Here is a 22,691-nt window from a genome sequence, read left to right on the forward strand (position 1 = left end):
CAAGGTGCCTGCATCAGCTAAGAACGACCCGTGGCCGCGTTTCCATTTACTTAGATTTTGTGCGTTTTAAGGATGCGAACTGAGAAGTCGTTAATGGAACCACTGAAATGGGGGCAAGTGTTTGATTTCTGGGTTGGTTTAAGTGTGAGACATGAATCTTAGTCTCACAGGATCACACCAAGTATTACCTCATGACATCCATTAACAGAAACACACCCAACTTGCAATGTATCAACTTATAGAAAATTCACTTCTGATTTGTGCAGATCTTTCATGGAAACACAACTGGTGCCTCCAGCCGCTTGAATAAAACCAACCACTGCAGCAGGAAACACGGCACTGACCTGTGATGGAGTCAGAACATTTGACAGAATGTAAATCCTGCTATTGCAGAAGATTAACAGTTTACAGGCTATAGAATAGAATAAAAAAAATCCCAAATGAAAAAATATAAAGCCAGGGAAGCTGCTTGCAGAATCCATTTAAGCTAGAAACCAGTAACAGGAAACTCTGTATCTGTCATTGTACCCAATTTGCTATTCGGAAGGCAAATTACTTTGCAATATTTCCATGTACTCAAATAAGGCACAGCTGGTGACTCAGTCCTGCCTACTGCACAATTTAAACTGTGGGGGGGAAAAAACACAATGTAAAGACTAACATCCCTTTTTATTCTTTATTTAGATGCATAAACAAATCAGCATTCCTTACCAAAATAAAAGTCCAATCTACTAGGATGGATAGAAAAAATATCAATGGTGTAAATCCATGTCTTTATTACCATGCCTTTTTAAATAAGATGTTAAGATGTCTTCAAGTAGAGGTGAAAGGGCTATGGTTCCCCGCTGGCATGGAGGCTACTGTGCCCACACTACAGGCTAGCACAGGAAGCTAACGTGGTGGGGAAAGTAACTCGGCATGGCATTGATCATATTACCCACTGGCCCTCATTTCATGGTTCACTGCCGAGAGGAGGGGCAGCCTACAGAGCAGTGTAGCCTAACAGGTCCTGCTCCCGGACACACCTCCTCTGGGCCATACCATCTTGGGGGATTGGGGGGGGGGGTCAGGAACTTAAAAGTTGGAACGCTCGGGATACAGTTCGGAATCAAAAGGAGCAGAAGTACTCTGGAGCAAAAACTACAATAAATACATATAAAAGGCCTTATTTCCCCTCCCACCATTTTTTTAAATTTTTTTTACAAGTGTTAAGCAAACACAGGTCACTCGGAGTGCGAGTATCATGGAGCGTTTACAGTGGCTGTGTGTGGCCTGTTAAAGGGAAGGGAACAGGGGGGGACATTTAAAATTTTCCCTTTAAAAGAGGATTCGGGGTCCTGGTGTCGCCACTGACTGCTGTACCCTGTGGATTAACAGGAAAAGGAAAATAAAAACAGAAAACAAACATGCAGTTTAGACAGCCAAAGATTAAGATCCATCCTTCTAAAAACACCAGTTCAAGAAGCTCAGGTATTTTTAAGATAATGTTGCAACTGAAATGAACGTGTTATTGTATGCGACACGTTTACCGCCAATAAGCCAGGTCGAGAGACATCTTTTTACAAAAGACAACTTTTGCATCTACACCAGCCAGTAACATACTTCAGCATACAAACCAGCATCCCTACGACTGAAACCACAGACCTGCACCCAAGCCAGAGGTGAGCCTTAGAACCTAAAGCCTTGTTGATCTGTTTAAATCGCACCTCCATCATCCGCAGCATCTGCCACTCCGCTCTCATGCACATGTACTGTGCAGACCAACCCCTCTAAGATCTGCAAATCCTTTCAGGTCACAGCTGCTACCAACTCAGTCCCAAATCAACAGAGATCTAACTATAGTAACGGTTCGGGGGCGCCTTACTACAGTTATTACGGTAACCCACTCCCAAAACAGCTGTGGAAGTTTAGAGCTATAATACCCAAAATTCCTATTTACACAAAATTTAATTCAAATAAAGCAGAAATGTCCAAATCAATGGGGGTCAAAAAAAAAAGCATGCCATGTAGAAGCTGATAGCCCCAGCGGTGTCCTGTCAGCACAAAAGCAGTGAGGAGACGTCCTTGTTTAATGGGAGTCAGATGACGAAGCGCGGGGGGCGGCAGGTGTGGGAGGGGCAAGTACAGAGTCCAGTCAGTCGTTAGTAGTAGGTGTCGGACTTCCTCTCCCGCCGGTCACGGGACAGGAAGTGATGGGCTGGATCAAATGGTCTGGTAACCGGCGTGACTCCTCTTCCTCCCAATCAGGTAAGCGATGAGGACGATGAGCACCAGGCCGGCGAGCGCCGCCCCCACGATGATGGGGATCAGCATGTTGTCTTCATCTAGCTGGCACTCCTCCGCTGTAGGATGGGGAGGCGAATAACAGATCAGCTCATTACGTAGAACTGATCTCCAGCAGCGCTGGCAAAGGATTCTGGGTCCTGCTGGTTCTCATTTCAGGCAGGTGTTCAGGACAAAGGTGGTTCTTTGGCTTCGCTTTGTAATGAAAGCTGGGTGACACACGTACTGCTGGAGATCCTGGGCCCCACAAAGGTATAATACTGGTCACCCAACCCAGACCATTCCAATTGTTTTCTTCCTAACCTTTCCCTTTTTATGGCATGTGCAGGTATATACACACACACACACACACACACACACACACACACTTCATAAATTCCTATCATTGTGGGGACTCATTCATTTCTATTGGCATAACCCTAATCTTAACCATGATAACCCCGACGTGACTAACTTTAACCACAAGTAACCAAACAAAATACAAGACATTTGGCTATTTTAGTTTTTTGATTTCTTTTACAGATTTATATTCTAGGGACCTGAAAAAATATGTTACTTTTTAGCTTCTGGCAACAAGTTTCACCACAATGTGGGGACATTTTGTCACGATATGGTAAATATAAACCCACACACAGCCATACACCCTAACTCACTCCAAGGGGCGGCCATGCAACAGCAACACTGTCGATCACTGGTTTAATACCATATTAAGGGGACAAACTGAGTAACCAATGACAAAGAAGGCCAGCAAATGACAGCGACTTACAACCCCGCCCACCTTCAGAGGCAGTGAAAGGGCGCAGGACGCTCACCTGCTTCAAACTGGCCCCCGTTGACCCCAAAGGGCTGCACCTGCAGGTGGAACGTGTTGATGGCGAATGTCTGGTCCACAAGCAGGGTCTGCTCCGCGCTGCACATGTAGGAACGGCCCAGAGTCCCACGCAGGTAGTCCAGGCTCCCGTTACTGGCGGAGAAGGGTTCTGAGGGGTAAGGTGGGGGGCAGCAGGGGATTAGCGGACGAGCAGCTCTGGGAACAGCAGACGCACCCCGAGGAAACCGCATCCCACAGCACTCACCCTTCATGTCTGGCCAGGTGGCCGTAATCGAAATCCCATTCAGGTGGTACTTATTGGACGTGGTGTTCTGCAAATGAGAGAGAGGCCCTCACAGTGCTGGCAAATGCTTTACCACTGACAACGGTTTTAGTAACTGCAGCAATACCTTTTGTAAACTGTAGCAATGCTCACTGAATAATCATCCAACCATCCATTTTCTGTACCCACTTGTCCTATGTGGGGTTGCGGGGGTCTAAAGTCTATCCCAGAAGCTACAGGCACAAGCAGGGAATAACCCAGGAAGGGGTGCCAACCCATAGCAGGGTACGCGTACACGTACACACACACACACGTACACACACACACATACCACTTCCAGTCACCCCTAAGGACGATTTGGTAACTCCGATTGTTTTGGACTGCGAGAAGACAAACTCCATGACGATATGAAAACATGGAAACTCCTCACACATAGAGCCAGGGCAGAAACTAGGACCTTCGTCCCAGTGGTGTCAGGCAACAGGGCTAACTGCGCCACCCCCCAAAAATCTCACTGATTTTCTGTGCAACCCTTTCATCACATAAGGGGTCAAACAGCCAGAAAAGCCGGAAAAACTCACCAGTGTGAAGGAGAAGGTAAGGTTGGTGCGGTCGTCCCTGAGCAGGAGGGTTGCGCTGCTCACCTCACAGGAGCCCGAACTCTTTGTCTGGTTGGGCTGCAGGTTCACAACCTCCTGGACAGTCTGAGGCCAGAGGAAGTGACATCAGAGTTCAGCACATGCCAACTTCACACCAATAGTGCAAAACTGACGTAAATTGGACTAAATATTGCTGACAGTAAATTGTACCTAGATGGGCCATTTTCGCAACGCACACCAAATTAATCTCAAATGTCAGGGAGAGAGCTTTACATTGAATGACGTGTGTGAGTATCCTAGCAAACGAGGGGGGGGGGACCTTGTTTTGAACGCTGGATGGGTAGGTGAGGTTAAGCTGCAGCCCCATGTAAGCCATCAGGCAGATGGTGCCGTTGTTATTGGTGACGTTGTAGATGCCTCTTTCTGGAGTCCCTGGGACAGTGGGGACAGGCGCGGGCGTGACTGGGCTCGTTTTGGGTGCGGCGGTGGTGACGCTTTGATCCGCGGTGCACACGGTCTCTGATAAGGCATACGGAGGATGGACAGACAAGGCAGCCAAATCAGGGACAGAAGTGGAGGAATTACAGTGTGTTGAATATGGCCTAAAGCTATAGTGATATAAGCATTAAACACTGTACACATGCTGTGCTTCTTGCACCTTTATCATCTACCTCTCCACTTCCCAATAAAATAACTGTTCTATCCCTCCCAGTGAAAAACCTCTATTTAACCACTTCAATTGATGCTGTGCACTGGTTGCTTTGATTGCAATACCAGCATTTATTCCTCATTCCTATTTATTTTTTATTCTCCTCATATGTGTATTTTATTTATGTTTCCCAGCGCATCAACACCTATAAATGCTGATCTTTTTAAATAAATAAAATCCACAGTACAGAAATGACCAAAACAGCCAAGTAACAGAAGTGCCAGCAGCCAATGTGTGTTCGTTTATTTCACAAACTGGCCAGTCTGATAACATGCAAGAGAAACCGTGCGTCAAAGCATGTTTCCCTGCTCCCAGGTCATTTACTGGTAAATACCATTTACATACAGCCACAGCTCTGCATTGCTTGTCCTACTCAGACACACCATTTCCCACAACTGTGGTCCTGATAAGAGAATTCCTCGAAAAAATGCCAATTCATGCAAATCTCACAGAACCAGTTGCAGCAAGAGGGCAGTAGATGGCAGCAGAGATCACCAGTCACAATGTTACTGGTTTCCTCAGTACTTTATAGAATTTGGAAGCCAATGATACTAATAATTATGAATGATGACCAATATGGTACCTCCAGCAGCCTCATTTGACCACAGCTGTCTGCAGGGTGTGTGTGTGTGGGGGGGGGGTTTGTGGGCGTGTCCCGGTGGACGGGCGGTACCATTGCGGCTCAGCTCGCTCCCCGGCATGTAGGCTTGCAATCGCATGTTGGAGAAGGTGACACTGGCGTTTCCACTGGTGTTCCCACTGCCCCCTCCCAGGCCGACAAGCCAGGAGCTCTCGCAGCGGTAAGTGGTATTTATCTGGGCCAAGATCCCGGCGGAGTCAGTCTTCACGGTAACAAGACCTGTAGGGGAATCACACCAATCATACCACCAACGGTGCCTCAACAGCAACACAACAGACACCAAAACCGAACACATGGGCCTGCAGACTCTGAGAACTCTTTTTTTTTTTAAAAAAAAAAAAAGCTTTTTTCAAGGAAAGCAGCTTCACAGCTGGCAAATGTTTTAGTATAAATGTACCAATAGTTGCACACAAACTCAAAATACCAAAAAAAAAACAGAGCTCACCACACACACACACGTTTGCAATTATATCTTTGTGGGGACTCTCCATTCATTTCTATGGGTGAAACCCTAATTCCAACATGACGACCTTAACGTCTTAGCTCTAACCGTAACTATAAGTAACCAAACAAAATAAGTCTTTTGGTATTTTTAGTTTTTTGATTGCATTCACAAATCCTGAAAAATGGTCCCCACAATGTCAAAATAATAAGTTTTTAAATCACATTGTGGAGGACATCTGGTCTCCACAATGTAATATAAACCTAATCCACACACACAATCTACTGGAAAGGTACAGTAACTGCAGCATAGCCTTTTGGATATTGTAACAATGCTCACTGGACATTAAAGGATGTAAAAACCTTTTATTTATGTGCTAAAAAAGCACATTTTTGGAGCGATGCTTCAATGACACAAGGGGTCAAACAGCAAGAAATGGCGGAAAACCTTAAAACATTTAAAAGAAAATAATGACAAATGAGCAAAAATATAAATGCAGGCATGACCCCGGTGCTTGTGTGTGGGCGTTGGGCTCACCGGGAGAGGAGGAGCTGGGGAAGATGCTGCTGTCACTGAGGTTGTATTCCAGGTCCAGACTCTCCACCCTGTACTGGCTCCCGTTGCTGGAGAAGCGGAGGATCAGTGCATGGCCATCGCCGAAGGAGGCCGCCAGCAGTGGGAGGAGGCCTGCCCCCCCGCAAGAGCTGCGGTTGCCCACGGTGGCGTTGCCAGGGAAGGGGAAGGTTGCTGTCCGCTGTGGGTGGGGGGTGTCAGATGTCATGTCTGTCCTTCCATGATCACCAATTACCATGGCGATCATGCTCGACTCGCTGTCAGCTTTTGCGGCATGGAGGAACCGTTTCAGGACATAAAAGCGTTTCATACGTTTTAAACCAAAGAGGACCGAAGTAGCAAACCCCTAATCATGCTGACGGAATTCAGTCAATAACGTAAAATGTGATCTCCAGCACAAAACCGTACGGAAGTTGCACGGCCGTATTTTTAGATATTTTTTGAGGATTATTTGGGCTCTTTCGTTTGATACCATAATCCTAATTTCTAATTTTTTACCCAAGTGTACAGTTTTGTTCTGGAGGGTCACAAATAAGAACAAAAGAAATTTACAAACTACAGGAGGCCATTCGGCCCATCAAGCTCGTTTGGGGAGAACTTAACTAACAGCTCAGAGTTGTTAAAATCTTATCTAGCTCTGATTTAAAGGAACCCAAGGTTTTAGCTTGCAATACACTAGCAAGAAGACTATTCCATACTTTAACTACACACTGTGTAAAGAAGTGCTTCCTCAAATTCATATAAAAATGTTCTCCCGCTAATTTCCACTTATGGCCACGAGTTCTAGTATTTAAACTAATATTGAAATAGCCATTTGGCTGAAAAGCATCCAGACCGGTTAGAATCTTATACACCTGGATCATGCATTATACCCTTAGTCTCCTTTGCTCGAGGCTGAACAGCTCAGCTAACCTCTCCTCATAAGACATTCCTCTAAGGCCAGGAATCATTCTCATAGTCCTACGTTGCACCTTTTCCAAGGCAGCAATGCCACATTACACCAAGATGGAAGTAAACAGGAGAGACACCAGTCAGAATAAATGGCCCATTTGCTCATTTTAATTTAAACTTACACCTATATTCACTTTTGTGATAATTTCAACAGGTTTTCCTACTTATACATAATTACATCCGACAACAGTTTTAAGGACTAATAAATTAAGTAAATATTTTCTCTCTGCGTAAACGCTTCCCAAACAAATTTCAATTAGACTGAAAGTGTTACTGGGAACCAAAAGACACAAGGGAACTTCCATTAACATGGTGGTAAACTGCTGGTTTATAAGACAGTGCACTGAGCATGAAGAGGACAAACGTGTGTGTGCGTGTGTGTGTGGGCTTACTGTGCCGTTGGTGGTGTTGTACGACACAGAGAACCGGGCCGCCAGTTCGGCTTTGATGCAGGTGGAGTTTCCTTCTTTCACCTCCAGGGTTACAATCTGTGCTGTGGTCAGGTGACCTAAAAAGAGAAGACCCACATCCTCATCACCTCCAACTCAAAGTCCCACAGTGTGCACTCTGCTGCAAAGTGATTTGCTTACATCTAAATGGTACAAAGTCCCCATTTAAAATGACGAGAAACTAAGACTTGAGATCACAGGCTCAACACATGCACGTATTAACAAGACTCTGACCGCGGGTTGTCTGTCAAATCTCCAATTAAAAGCAACCACAACACTCTTCACTAGGTTGTGTGCGCAAGTCTATTCTCATACTCAACACTAGAGGGCAGCAGTGGACCTCTGACAGCTTAGCCAAACATATTGTTCACCTAGGATCCAGATTGTTCCACCACCAAAATAAGATGACAGGCGTGTCCTCATCTTGAACCCTACTGCCCAACTTTGCCAGTTTGTCATGGCTCATAAGCCAACCACCCTTCCGGGTGTCTCATCCATTTGAAATGCTCATCCCCCACTTGAAGCCAACATCGACATGCAGACAGTCAATGTCAGATCACAAAACATCTCTGACTGCTTAGCCTTTCAAAATGATTCAAAATAAGTCAAACCCCCATGTGTTTATGGATGCCTCATCGCCATAGCAACAATTTCCGACTTGTTTATAGGATAAACATTATTTCTATATGGCCAGATCAGCTATCTAGCTGCCTGTATTTACTTAGAGGAATCAAGCTACATAAACACTACTGTGCAGGGGGGGGGGATTTGGCAGATCGACTATGACAAAGTCTGAAAGCAGCATCTGGAACGAGAGACGGATCCGATGCTATCATTACCCAGCAGGTCTACACAAGTTTGGCAGTGTCACATGGCGAGTGAGTTTGAGAGAAAGGATGTTCACCACAAGCCTGAAGTACCCTGAAAACTGCCAGTGTGAGTAGCAGCACCAGCTCTGCTGAGGTTCCCTTAGGAAACATGCTTTCACAGAAAGGCTCTAATTGGCAGAAAGCTATTTGGATAAAACCAGAGGTGGGAAGTTCCAGACCAAGGTTTTGTTTCAACCAAGCAGTTGAGTATAAAAAGATTCACAGTCACAGAGTACTCAACTGGTTGGTTAAAACAAAACCTTGGTCTGGACATGAACTTTCCACCTCTGAATAAAATTCAATATGTAAAATGAAGAATTGGTTTATAGCGGCACAGCCGGAAATCTATACATGACGATACACACCCCTCCCTTTCAGCCATGCCCCATGTTGGGCTGAGTGGAAATGCTGAGCTTCATTACCCTACACCTGGGACATGTGATTTCCAATCTGAAATGGGGGTGGTCTAAGCAAGCCCCAACTAATACATTGCTAATGTTTGTCTGAAAGTAAATATAAATAAGATCACAGTAATCATGACCTGTGTTAAACTACAGTGAGCCTCTTGATTGCGGGCAGATGACCAAAGCAGCAGCACAGGTTCAACTAGATGGAGCAGCAGACATCACGTGACAGAATCACTAATCCTGAAAATCAAGAAAATTGATTTCCTGTGACAACACTGGCTCTGCTCTCTTCAGACTCCAGGTCTTAGAGCCCCCCCCCCCCCCCCAATCTTCTGGCCATGTTTTCACCTAAATTTACCCCCCAGGACATTTCTTTTCATGCTCTGCTACACTTGCCCAAAGTTCCTTTTCGGACACAGTGCATAGCTCCTGGCAAACAGATCGGCAACTTGCAACGCGACAGCAAAAAAAAATAAAAATACCCAGGCTGCTGCAAATCCCACTCCCAAGTAGAAAGAAAGCCCTATTTAACCCAGTGTAGCCCCTGGAAACGTACTCAGGACCTGCATATTAAGACGACTGCTTAAAAGATACTGAGAAAGTCCCCAAACTCCGAACAAAGATGAGAAGGTCTTCATTGTTTTTCTTAATTCTACACGTCCAGATTCCCTCTGATTTCAAATCACAATCTTACACAGCACCGAGAGCCCTATGAATAAATGAGCGGCTGGAACCCGTCGCCATCCGGTTTGTTTTTAAACAGATCGGAGCACATCACGCAGGCCTAATGCATTAGCTGAGCTGCACTCGGACCGATATGCACGGTCGCTGGGCTCCGGGGTCTAAAAACAGCCCCATTGTGCCATAGCCGGTCCACTGTAATAGAAGATTACACTTTGATCTGCAGATAAATCACAGCAGCCGCCTAAACTTCAGTCAGATGTACAGTCCCCAAAAGCGGCCAGCAAAGGTCCTCAATATAGTACAGCCAGCAATCCTAGTTATTTACAGCACCAGGGAGAAATAAAATGGGCATCTATAGCCTTTTACAGAGCAGAACTTCATAAACACCCCGGGAGATACTCATAAAATTCACTGTTTTTAACACTAACCAGCATAGTAGCCTTACAATCCTACTCCCATCAGCAACGAAATACGCAAACAGGATAATAGGTTATAGTATTTTCATTACTGACTGATCTGATCTGATGGCTTATAATTCAGTAAACAGTTTAGCGCACTTGCAATGCGACATTACAGCTGGCTAAATAACAGTAGCTATGACAAAAAAGCCAGCGCATTTGTGTGTCACCCACTCGGGAAGAGAGATTTTGCAGCGCGCTGGGAAAACAGAGGGCCAGTGTTTAGGCACAAAGCGCTCGGCCAGTCACGTGAGGCGCGGCGCGCGGAGACAATGGAGCGGCTCGCGCTGACAGCGACGCGCACGATCACCGCTAAAATTATAACAAACTCGCCATTTGTTCATCGTTGTCTAAGTTACGAAATAAGGCATTAAAACGTAATGCCTTCTGTCATTTTGCGAAGCGCTGCGTCATGCATTGTGCATGTATTTTACACAGTTGAGTAAGGGATCGATTTTATTATTCTAAATACACTGATTTCTAACTTATAAAAGCTTGAAGGTGGTGTCTTAAAATAAGAAATCACATTATACCATAAACCGCTTTCTACCGAGAACATTTTGTAGCAAATATTAAGTTAAAACTAATACAGCAATTAAAAAAAAGCAGAATAGCACCCGAGTACATAACAGCTTTGCAAAGGGACTATACTTCCCACACAGAAATAAACATTTTATTGTAACGAGATTAGCACAACAAGAAAGAAAACATCTCAGTTAATATGATTTTAAAGGATCATGAAGCTCACGCTTAGCTCAGAGCTTGACCTCGGTACTATGCATGACGCTGCGACTTCACCGGAGTAGTGACAGGTGGTGTTCCTGCTAAAAACACTCACCTAGGGCGCAAAAAAATATGATCGCGATGGACAACAGCTGCTTGCTGGCGTATGATGCCATGCCTTCAGTCCAGGGGTGCCACAATAAATCACTTAAAAAAGACACGACAACACCGCAAGAGACGAGGTCCGTACGACAGCTGACACAACACCAGCACAAAAGCAAAACTGTAGGGTCTGCTCAGAAGCCTAGACAAACAAACGCCGGGTATCTTCAAATATTCTTTATAAGTGGCTTTTTCTCAGAACGCCTCAGTTGCTGAAAAGGACCACTACCACAGTGTCAAACGCGTATCCCTATAGTGCCGAAGCAAGAAATTTCTCGGTCATGTGAGTCGGGGTGTTACCACCCCCAACGTCACGTGACGAGTACCAAATCTCAGATCTCACGAGAGTCTGTGTATCCGGAGACTTCACAGACGCTGCACTTTCAAAATATTAATTACCGACAGCCGCTCGCGAAGTCCTGTAATATATCTTTCGTTTGAGTGATGCAGAAGATTCCGTTTACTGCAAGTTAACAAAAACGAAGTGGTTAACTGGCAGTGATGTAGTGTTATGAAATTATGGGCTTGTCGAGCATCTTAAATCAAACAACTAGATGTGCAACTAGATGATCGCAGTGTAACCAAACACACTATAATTAATATGTATACATTTTAATTCTGGCGTATAACATGATCAGAAGGATTATGTCACGCTGCGGTATGCGTGTGAAGACAAGAATGGAGGTCAGGCGGACAGGATAGAGTCAGCTGACATTTAGTAATTCACAGGGGTGTGTTAAAACCCGGAAGAGGAGGGGGGGAGTTGGTTGCTCTAAAGGCTTTGGCTTTATTGTGTAACCTCATTTACCACTTAAGTGTCATTTACTACTCCGGTTCTGCAGGACGCAGTACTAGAATACCTCACTGACATACAAAAGTGATGTGGCATAAAGAGCCGAAATACGGGAAAGACATGTGAAGAGTTTAGATGGCAAAAAGGAAGGAGTGCCTACCGTTCGTGTAGTCCTCAGCACGAGTTTCATTTGTGGTAGTGGTACCGTACTTTAATAAATTATAAAACTGAAAGAAACGTCATATAATGTTTTACATGTCGGTGTTGGGAAAATAAAATACTAAAGTTCATATAAGCTTTTCACTTAGTTTTTTCAGTGTTACAAATTAATCAACTATAACTTAAAAACATTTTGACTTCTGCTTTGGTAGCTTGAATTGTTGCAGCTCTTAGCACTAGAAAGGCTAGTATTAAATCAATTATAAGTAAACCGTTCAATCCTATCCACTTAACGACAGCCCTTGACAAAGTCACCCATTGTGGTTTGTGAGTGCTTGTTGTCTCCTCTTTAATAAAGCTCGATTAATTACTCACTAAAACTTGTAATATGCATAAAGCATTCAAGATCAGTATTGAGAAACAGTAGAATTAAGGCTTAATAATCACAGTGCAGGAGGGGACACTGGGTCTCTGGGTTTTGCATCACATGCTAGCATTCAATGAATTCTTTATAGTAATTTGCAAAGGAAATGAGATGCTCTTCTTTTTAAGCCTTGGATGATTTAAGTCTTTGGGCAACTGTAGTACACAGTAGCAGATATTTACCTGCTAGGTGCAGGTGATATTACTTTGACTCATTTAAACAGCACCACAGCCACCACAGGTACAGTTCTTAGTCAAGCTGTGGATTGATGTATTTGGTAAATTGATATAGAAAAACAAGCAGGGGAACTACACCCATTCGCAAATGTACAGGGCAGAGAATGAACACCACCCTAAACGGTACAAAAGGAGACAGGCTTTAAACAACAGACCATTACAATAAAACGAAACAACCAACTTCAACCAAAAGGCAGGCAAGTTTTCCAGACACATATTCGAAGCTTTGGTGCCAGTCTTACAGCATTGTGTCGTATATGTAATCTTACTGACCCAAGTCTAACATCGGTTAAACTACTTAAAACCTAAGAATCTTTAAATATCATAAACCCCTTAAACTATGTTGTTCAATCACTGAAACGTTAGTATGGAAAATATTGTCTATAAGGAACATGTGCCAAAATCAACTCCTTAGACATTTTATATCAGCATGTTTTTTTTTCTTTAAAGATTTTTATTTATTTTTGTTTTACATTTTTTTTCAACTCCTTACAGAGCTAGAAGCTTGTCTACAAAAAAAACAAAAACGTATAGAATGCAAACGGTTCGATCATTGTGACCGTAAGGAAAACCTAAGAAAAAGCAGGGCAACCCCTCAGCGTTACGCCGTGGGTGTAGTGTCCTCACCCTGACCACTTCTGCGCCCTATGCGACCTCCGGGCAAACGTGGGAACGCAGATGGACGTGAGAAGGTTTTCCGTTTCAGTGTGCTCGCGACTGAATAAGTGCCTAAGTAAAAATAACATGCTCCAGGTTTACGGTGCCATCTTAGAAACGACGGTCAGCCCAGCTGTGTATTAATCATTGGTTCTCACAGTTTCTGAGCTGCTCGTCAAACTGAAACAGCATGGCTGAGACAAAATGAAGCGCTACAGCAGAACAGACCATCGGGGAGGAGGATGGGGGGGGGAAACAAAATCAACAATCAGTTAAATGATCATGTAAGAAAGTGCTTCAGAGTGAATCCAGCAGACTCGCGTTCTACCCTGCCTGCCTGGTGCCCATGTTCAGTATTTACATGCATGGCCTTTACATGAAGAGTGCGATTCAGAAAACGGGCGCATGAAACGGTGCCAGGGGGGGGGGCCCGACCACCGAAGGAACAACCGGGGGATGAGCCCGGTCAGGCCACGTAGTGGTACTGATTGGGGCTCTCTTTGTCGCGCTCCATGTAGTCACGATCGATAAGGGACTCAATCCTCTTCTTTAGGTCCCCAGGCTAGAGGTAAAGACAGAGAAATCAGTGACAGGGGTTAGTGTCTATTCGCAAACACATACATTTACATGAAGGAATGAAATGGGCGTGAAGTAGGGGTGAGAGTGAAAATAAGGACGAGAAAGCAGAGATATGGGACCTTAACAGGGAACTTTAACTGGTTGTAGAGCTCGGAGACCAGCAGGGGGTGACTCAGAGTCTTCCTCATCTTCATCACACGCACGATAGCGGCGTCGATCTGGTACTGGCGGTCCTGGAACACCCGCTCAGTGGTGCTCACCTGCTCCTCCACCTGTAGGGGAGGTAACAGAGTGAAGCCCCTCTTCAGTGGGTTGCCTGATTCTCACCATCCACTGGTGTTCCACAGTTGAAGGCTGTGTCCGAATTCAGGGGCTGCATCCTTTGAAGGACGCGGTCTACTTAGCCATGGTTGGCTGGGATGTGTTAGGCAGCGAAGGGTCCAATGGGCAGATCCTTTACAAGTGAGCAAAAGAAGGATGCGTTTCTAGACCAAATTTGAAAGACTTTGAAATGGCACGTCCTTGCTGCAACACTGACGTATTCGGTCTTCGAGTGCCGTCTTAGAATCCCCTGAATTTGAACATATCCTAAGAATCATACTTCATCTGACACACAAACAGCCGAAAACAAAAGTGTAACCTCACCGTCTCCTTCATCTGGATCTGGTTGATTTTGATACGGAAGAGCTTGTGTCTGAAGTCTGCGTTGAACTCGAAGCGGTCCCCGTCCTCGACATCCCTCCCGCGGGGGGTCTTGTTCAGGACGCGTGCCTTGCCGCATGCCAGCGACTGCAGCGTGCGGCGCAGCTCGCCATCCTCTGCGACAAGAGCGGCAGGCGCAGACGTCACCAGCTGGGTGGCCAGAAACAGCCAGGGCTGCCTGTTCCACCATCCACACCTTTGTTGGTTCAAGAACCTCCTACTACAATGTCAGGTGAACAGAGTAGGGAGGCACTCAGAGTTACCTATCCCAGTTGCAGAGCGGATCTCCTGCACAGTGAACTCATCTCCCTCGTTGAACATCAGCAGTACCAACGTCTGGAACAGTGAGACCTGCAGCTCCTTCTTACCCTACGGGAGCCCCGGAAATCAAAACTGTATTTATCCATAACCTATAACTATGAGCCAGCTAATTATGGAAATTGGTTCTCATAACCAATTCAGCATAAACCACCGGGGTTAAAAGTATTACTGCTGATAAATGGTACCCTGGTGATCCATCAGCTCTGCCGACTTAAAATATGCTGGAAACCAGATCAGACCACTGCTTCCCCACCCGAGCACCTGACCAGTGTCCAACCAATCAGGACTTACCTCCTTGAATTCGGATTTGAGCACTGCATGGCCAAGAGTGGGCTGCCACTGAAGCTTCCGGCCGCTGTGTTTCCCCAGGTAAAACGTTTTGAACACCTCCTGCAGCTTCACCATCTATGGGAGAGGAAGTAGATGTTGTATGACAGACACACCCTCATCTCCTCACCCAGCTCCCCACCCCTTCCAGGGAACACACGAACCTCAGAGGGGAGATGGACCTCCATGGGTGTATATGACGGCCAGTAGCCCATGGTCAGGATGTTCACAGTCAGCTCAATATTTCCTGGGTCACTTTGGTTCTGCATGTACTGATCGGTGGATGGGAAGAAGAGCAAGAACATTAATGCATTTTACAATAAATTAGATCAAATTACTCCTAGGGGGAAATTCTTGACTATTATACAGTCACAACGTATAAAAGAACACAAATCTTCACATTCAATCAATGCCAGATGTAAAAGCCTCAGTTCATTGCACCCCTTTCCTGCTGAATAGCACCACCTAGGTAGGTACCTGCTTGAATTGGATCATCACGTCCTTGGACAGCTCCATGTCTTTGAACATCCCCTCCAGCTTGCTGGTGAATGCCGCCCCACACTCTGCAGGGGCAGAACACCAGTGGTCTGGACTCACTTTCCCTCGCAGACAGGAGGACGAGAGTCCAGCTCGCATCGCTCAAAAAGGCCCTGTCCGCGGCCGACCTCTCACCGTGTTTGAGCTTGGAAAGCATGGACTTCTCCGCATCTACGGAAGCACTCTTGCCCACCAGCAGACGCTTGGCCAGGTCCTTTTTGTAAAATGCCTCAAACACATCCTTTCCTGAAAACATGCAGGTTTATCGACAACATAGGTGAAGGACAGTATGCCAGCCCATTTCATGCATATGAGCATTGTGCAAACTGCTATAGCCAACAACCTCAGCACACAGATTGTGCCCAAATATAATTAAGGTAGCACACAAAATGCATTTGTAATAACGACAATTGTAATATGAGAACCCTTAAACTACTTATCTATATTACAGTGTCAGACAGTAATATTTTATGGGGCAATACTCTCCATTCATTCAATTTACTGTTCAAAGGAAGGGGGCAGTTTTTTTTTTTAATCTAAAACTGTGGTGAAATTCAGTAATTTAATTACACAGTATAAACACTCCAGTTCTAGTTTACACAGGAAAAACAAAACAGACTTTCATAGCTGCGAATGTCAGAGGGACACTGGATGTCCGTATCAGTAGTTAGACAACCAGGAAATGAGATCTCAAGGGTCCATACGCGGTAAATACTCAGGTCTCTGCGCATCTCAAAAACTATTATAATTCATAATTCCTGTTAATGGCTAAAAAGAGAACAAATCATGGCACGATGCCAAAGTCCTGCTTCACGTCACAACGGCTAAACTAACCGTGAATGAAGCGGAAGATGATCATGATCTTGTCCAGGATTCGCTCCAGTTCCTCGTCAGTGGCCTCCTTATTACCTGCACGCAGCTTAGAGTCCACATACTTTGCTGTGGAAGAGTGGAGATGGAAGAGACCATGCTTGATAATATCCAAAACAAGAGTATGTAGTTCACCTACCACATGACTGGGTTTTCATTCCCTCATAGGTGTGATGTGATATGGGCAATGTCTGGCTTAAGTTGTCATAATAGAATATATATTTTATTTAAGATCACACTCAAAGAGCATGTTAAAATACACAATAAAACAAAACCAAACCAAAAGCTAGAGGGTACTAGATGGGCAGGGTGATCGGACTGATGTAGTTCCAGAGTAATGACAAAGTTCAGTAACCTATAAGTTCCGCCGGCTTGTTGGGCCTCTTGTTGATGAAAGTTTCGAAGGACTCTTTCATGGCGTTAAGGAAGCTTTCGTTCTTCTGGAAGCAGGTCTGGATGATGTGGTCCGTCTTGTCCTTGAAGTCCAGAAGCTCCTGGACCATTTCCTTGTCCTTCTCTGGGGTCCCAACAATTGTACCCCCAAAATTCTACAAAAGGACACCAACGCATGCATGTGTCTGCTTTGACAGAGTACAGCGAGTGCCCCCTGCGTGTGTGGGCTTTTGTAGCTCATGAAGCCACTTTAAGTGCCACACGCATTACCTTGATATAGTCCCTCCAGTGCTGCAACAGGGCAGCCAGGCCTCCCTTGACTCTGCTGAAGAGCTGAAAGAGCAGGGCCAGCTCCGTCACACGGTTCTCATTCAAAAGATTGTCCAGGCCTGGAGTGTTACACACAGATGCAGACTGAGCATCACCTGCAATAAGGCCTCAGGCCAGCGAGCAAAAACACCTTAACGCATGCAGAAACACACTCTCTGAAAGCTTGCACATCAAACCAAAAGTGTTAGCTCAACATCTCTAATACTGCTTGCCTTGGCGATTCCCCGGTAACAAATGCTCTCGGCCTGTCGTGCCAATACAGCTCATTTGCAGTTTTAATACCAATCCTGTACCTTTCTGCAAGATGGCAGTCAAATGTTCACCCAGCAGCTGCTTCTCCACAGTGAATATCAGTGGCTTCCTGTGCACATAGAAGTGGGGATTCAGTCAGTCGTACGCTAGTCTACAAACCTAACAGTTGGCCTGGTCACATAAGGTCCCACTTATAGTCGGGTCCTATGATACAACCTAAGAACTATCCGAAAGCGTTCACCCTTAGTCCACAGGCACTCACTGCGTGTTCTGGTCCAGGTAGGTGATGACGCGGTCGTTCTCCTCCTCCAGCCGGCGAGACACATGGTGCAGATAATCAGGGACCTGTACAAACAGACGCAGGAGCTCAGGTATGCTGGCAGAAAAGCCATATCGCCACAGTCAGGTAATGAATGGCGTGTGGCCAACCTCTCTCTCCTGCATCAGTCGCTGACCTTCGGCTGCATAGAGGCGATTTGAGTCCATCAGGAACTTCTGCTCAAACGAATCCTTATAGACCTGAGAATGCAGAATATGACACAGTCATAGCGCATCCCCACTGGAATAGCCACCACAAATAAGCAGATTGTAACCAATACACCAGATCGTACTGTGGTTTTTTTTTCCGGTTTAGTGCTAGTCATCGTGGAGATTTGTTGGATCACCTGCAGGTCCGAGAGCATGCTGAGCAGGCTGCGCAGCAGGCTGCGGTCAATAGTTTCTCCGTTGCGTTCACGCTCAATCTGCTCCAGGATCCCATCGACCGTACGGCTCTGGACTGCGTGGTCGCTCACAATATGGGTCCGGAAAAGCTCCAGCCCCGTGTCCCTGCCAGCACAACCACAGCACCATAATTACAGAACAACATGGCGAAAAGGCACAGCTGCTGGCAAACATCTTCAGGCAAACGACTTAAATTTTGTTTGTTTGAACAGCACAAAACAAGAGTAATATTTCTGGGCCTAAAGTACGGTTATAGAAGTGGGAAAAGAACTCTCTCGAGACCCGGATCGTCAGATTCCTAGAAAGATCTATTATTTGCCTGAGAAAACACATCTACTCATTTGGATATACAAGCAAGGATAGGGAACCCAATCCCGCTTCTATAGACAGAACATCCTGTGCTTATCACGTAACACGATGTTCAAAAGCTGCAAATAAAGTCATGTGACTGGAGTTCTTACCAAATAGAAGGCAGCAGTGAGTTCTGCAGGACATAAGTGCGATCCAGAAACAGAAAAATACTCCGGATCATGATCTACAGATGAGGAGGGCAGGAAAAAAAAATAATTAAAAAAAGATTTGAATTTCCCCACCATTAAAATGCTTATGGACTGTCACATGTCAAATAATGTATATGTAAACTATAAAAAAGGCTAAAAGTACTGTCTTCTATACTTACTGTCTGCCTACAGTGATCCTGCCAGCACCTGTCCATTCTCTTCAAGAAGGAGACATTGTCCAGGGAGTCCATAAGCTGCTGTTAAGGACATTATCATAAGGAGGAGGGGGGGAGGGGGCCATAATAACAACAGGTCTGCTCTCTAGAAGAGAAGATCACGGAACTTACAGTGCCACCTGGTGGCATAATCAATGACTCACCCGGCAATGGTGGCTAAATTCTGAAGGACATTCCGTCTGTCTAACGCTGCTCCAAGCTTATCAGTACGGAACGACAAATATTATCAGGGGACTCTGACGAAGGGCCTGAGAACCTACTAAACCTATTGCAAGGCCTGAAACTCTCTGCAAGCCTGTCACATCACATATCAAATCCAAGCGAAATACAGGGTAATATGGAAGACTTGCATTGAAAACAACCCTCAAGACTATATTTCAGTATAACATGAACTCGGGTTGGATTTTTAAGTTAGATCAGAAAATTCCTAAGGATAGAGATTAAGTTACCATTCAACAAACTGACACTACACCAAGCAGATTAAATTACAACAACACATGGACACATCAGAATGACTAACACTTAGGGTAGCGAAGGGGTGGAAAATTTCTGGTAAATTTCTATTAACTTTCCATGGAAAATAGGGTGTGAAGGGGCAGAAAATTTCTGGAGACTTTCCAAAGAACTTTCCATGGGAATTTTGGAAATACTGAACTCTGTGGAACTCCTTGCAAATTGTCAGACATGGCAAAGAAAGAAAACTGGACACATAATATAACAGAATAAGAATTATAAGGAGTATGTTTTGATCCAGATGCTTATTTTGGGGTGTTTTTTGCACACATAATTACAAGCAAGTGGATACACAATGATAACATTGATAGGGTTTTCTTTATCAATTACATTTAAGTAACTTACATTTAAGTTCCCTGTTATAGGCTAACCAGCGATTTTAATTCCCATATATTCCGGTGGAAAGTTTCCAACTTTGAAAATTCCCTGACTCTGACAATCTAATGTAGGAGCACTGGCAATCTCAACCTAGATCACGTCTGTACAATTCAGATGACAGAGTTGAATTTCAGGCAAAGGATATTCTCTGAACTGGTGGATCTGGGCTTTCACGTGGTCCTCACAGACCTGCCGAAGTTGCTTGTAAAGCTTGGGAGAGACCTTGTAAGTACACAAGTTCTCCACAGCCTGGAAACAGAGGGAGAAACTAGTTAGGAGTGACAGATTCTACTCATTTGTTCTACACTGGGAGTATAGTTACACATCTTATCGTATGAATAGCCTCCACGTGCAATGTTACTACTGGTCAATATTTTTCTATTCATTATTATGGTTGTTTTCTTTCTACAGATTTCTACTTACATTTTATCTAGACTATCTTATTTTATATTATTCTGGTCTCTGTGTTGTGTGTTATGGCAGTCATTGCATAAGCGATTTCCTCCGGGATCAATAAAGTTCTCCGATTCTGGTTTGAAGAGAGATTTTTTTTGAAAGGCGAGAAGCACAGAGGGTCAGTAAGCTTGCCAAATGCCTTCCAGCTAACAAATGACTGACACTCAACTGAACAATCAAGGAGAGGACTAGAATGAAACCTGTTAAACTTTCACTAATGTGAGTCTCCTATCATCTGTGAATGGGCAGCACACTTTACACTCAGCTGTTAGGCTTCCACAGAAGTTTGACTCTTAACCCCTGACCCCAGCGTTGACCTGATAAAGTTCCTCCAGATTGTACTTGATGGCGGTGCTGCTCTGAATGGCACCCACTGCATCTCTCAGTTTCAGCCATGTCTCCTCTGTGTAGTTGTCTGCCAACCTGGGCCTATCTGCAGCAGGAAGGGAAAATAGACGCACACGTAAAACTCAGTGAAGTACAACTTCCAGGCTATCACATACAAATGAAGTGTCTGTGGAAATGCTGGAAGGGGTGTGCTTTTAACAGCTTCTCTCCATGTCACTACAGCTTCTCAAGTGACCTTAAGCGCTCATAGAACAAGGACAGTCTGTTTTGACGCTTGCACATTAAGAGCGGTCTCATGGCTATCGTTAAACTAACTTTGCGGCATTACATTTATTTACTTAGCAGATGCTGTTATCCAAAACGGTGCCCGAAAACAGGGTCAACCAGCACACCAGCAGGGATATCATTACTTTGCCAGTCGTGGGTTTTGAACCTACAACCTATTGGATATGGAACGCAAACCTGCAGAACTACAGATCGTCCACCCCATGGACAATATAAAGATGCCCGGAGACATACTAAATATGGCAGCACATAAAGAAGAATATGCCAATTGTGACCTACAGCTTTCCAATCTAAAAGCAATATTGGGAAGTTTGGTTTAATATTTTTGCAGCAGCTACTATACCCTTGGTAAAATTGAAATTAAGGATTCAGTGAAGGCAAATATGTACCAAAATGGTTTACGACGCCTGACAGCTGAGAAGTGTGCAACAGACATAACAGGAAGGGTTTCCTGGGAACTTCGAGGCTTTATGTAGATTGTTGCAGCTATAATTTTGACTACATGCATAAATGCGACATATGTGCAATACCACACTGTCAGCCAAAGAAAGCACATGCGCACCCATGTAATCCCTCTTGCATTAATTTAGCCAATGATCGACATGCGTTACGCATTTTAAGCATGCACCCATTCCAAAACCAAGTGAATAAGTCCTGGTGGGAGGCTCAGATGTTACAACTCCGACAGTTAAGGAGTTACAACACGGCTTATTTCTCCAGTTAAACAGCAGCAACAAACATGCTGTAAGCATGCGTCATTCCCAGCAACCATCCCAGCGGCCCCCGACCGGCCTCAAGCGGTTGTCAGAGTGGCCCTGTGACACAGTGACAGGCGCAAGGCGGACGCGACCCCGTGGACAACCTACCTTTAAAGTTTTTAATGACTAACTTCTTAGACGCGCCGGACTTGGAGGACAGGGCGGAGGATTTGGTGAGGCCGTTGGCATGCTCGCCCAGAGCGGAGAAGTTGGCCTTTCTACTCTGGCCGATGTCCTCCCCCATGGTGATGGGCTCTCAGCGGATCTAAGCGCTCTCTCTCAGTGTCTCTCTCTCTCCCCCCTCCCCCGGTCTCTATTCCGGATCCCGACGCTCCTCTGCTGCGGCCTCGTCGCCTTTGGGTGTCTGGAAATCACTCCCTTCGTCCCACCGGGCGCTGATATGCGTGCGGCCGCACATTGACAGTCAGTCAGCGTTTCAGAGTCAGCAGGCCGCCCGGCGGCTCTCCGCTAGCGACGCGGAGCTATCTACAGGCCGTGGCGAGTACTTCCCCGGTGTCCCGCCTTCCTGGCCATAAAAAGCTTGACATCGTACTCTGATTTATTATTATTATTATTTAATAAATCAAAGTTCAAAGCAGCCACAGAAGCAGGTGAACTCCTATAAACAATCTCGTTGCTTTCATGGTTATGGAAACATCCAGCAAAATGGCCTCCCCCGGTGCTTCATGGGAAATTCCCGGCGCGCTCTGAGGCGCTTAACCGCTTCACTGCCGGTCGGAAATTTCTTAAAATAAGTGTCATGATGACTCTTGTTATTGAAAATAATAATAATAATAATTTATTTTTCAAATGCGATTGCTAGTAATGCGGTAAATACACATACACTGTCGGGAGGTTGCCTGTGAATTAA

The 22,691-nt window shown here is 45.1% G+C and overlaps 2 protein-coding genes across 3 annotated transcripts; both read right to left on the minus strand.

Annotated features, from left to right (window-relative positions):
- Positions 1–662: 662 nt before the first annotated feature.
- On the minus strand, positions 663–11,334 carry lamp1a (lysosomal associated membrane protein 1a). The gene is made up of 9 exons (XM_048971618.1): positions 10,997–11,334; positions 7,684–7,799; positions 6,305–6,521; positions 5,359–5,544; positions 4,296–4,495; positions 3,959–4,081; positions 3,360–3,426; positions 3,096–3,263; positions 663–2,342 (listed from the first exon to the last, which is right to left on the minus strand). The coding sequence occupies exons 1-9, from the start codon at positions 11,055–11,057 to the stop codon at positions 2,203–2,205; spliced, it is 1,278 nt and encodes a 425-aa protein (XP_048827575.1). The 5' UTR covers positions 11,058–11,334; the 3' UTR covers positions 663–2,202.
- Positions 11,335–12,652: 1,318 nt separating this feature from the next.
- cul4a (cullin 4A) lies at positions 12,653–22,507 on the minus strand. Of its 2 annotated transcripts, XM_048971601.1 has the most exons (20): positions 21,929–22,501; positions 20,747–20,862; positions 20,119–20,222; positions 19,026–19,095; positions 18,808–18,881; positions 18,289–18,451; positions 18,053–18,142; positions 17,886–17,968; positions 17,665–17,732; positions 17,312–17,430; positions 17,004–17,196; positions 16,613–16,717; positions 15,914–16,024; positions 15,719–15,804; positions 15,406–15,513; positions 15,206–15,319; positions 14,857–14,962; positions 14,537–14,709; positions 14,011–14,163; positions 12,653–13,874 (listed from the first exon to the last, which is right to left on the minus strand). In XM_048971601.1, exons 1-20 carry the CDS (start codon positions 22,062–22,064, stop codon positions 13,779–13,781), a joined length of 2,268 nt encoding a protein of 755 aa, XP_048827558.1. In that variant the 5' UTR covers positions 22,065–22,501; the 3' UTR covers positions 12,653–13,778. The 2 variants fall into 2 exon arrangements, 1 of the variants encoding a protein (XP_048827558.1); XR_007381446.1 differs by lacking the exons at positions 12,653–13,874; positions 14,011–14,163; positions 14,537–14,709; ... (6 more) ...; positions 17,004–17,196; positions 17,312–17,430 and having other exon boundaries at positions 17,667–17,732; positions 18,079–18,142; positions 21,929–22,507.
- Between the last annotated feature and the right edge of the window lie 184 nt (positions 22,508–22,691).

This window comes from Brienomyrus brachyistius, chromosome 1 (assembly GCF_023856365.1).
Source record: "Brienomyrus brachyistius isolate T26 chromosome 1, BBRACH_0.4, whole genome shotgun sequence".
Lineage (NCBI taxonomy): Eukaryota > Metazoa > Chordata > Actinopteri > Osteoglossiformes > Mormyridae > Brienomyrus > Brienomyrus brachyistius.

What these genes read in the sequence shown, in the direction of transcription:
- lamp1a (XM_048971618.1), bottom strand. Translation starts at nt 11,057, where the DNA reads ATGGCATCATACGCCAGCAAGCAGCTGTTGTCCATCGCGATCATATTT. An exon ending in GAGCGAGCTGAGCCGCAATG is followed by an intron (nt 4,496 to 5,358) that starts GTACCGCCCGTC and finishes ATGCCTTATCAG; the next exon opens with AGACCGTGTGCACCGCGGAT. An exon ending in CGGGGGCCAGTTTGAAGCAG is followed by an intron (nt 2,343 to 3,095) that starts GTGAGCGTCCTG and finishes CCCATCCTACAG; the next exon opens with CGGAGGAGTGCCAGCTAGAT.
- cul4a (XM_048971601.1), bottom strand. Translation starts at nt 22,064, where the DNA reads ATGGGGGAGGACATCGGCCAGAGTAGAAAGGCCAACTTCTCCGCTCTG. An exon ending in TCAAATCCGAATTCAAGGAG is followed by an intron (nt 14,963 to 15,205) that starts GTAAGTCCTGAT and finishes GGGCTCCCGTAG; the next exon opens with GGTAAGAAGGAGCTGCAGGT. An exon ending in AGTTAAAGTTCCCTGTTAAG is followed by an intron (nt 13,875 to 14,010) that starts GTCCCATATCTC and finishes CTTTACCTCTAG; the next exon opens with CCTGGGGACCTAAAGAAGAG.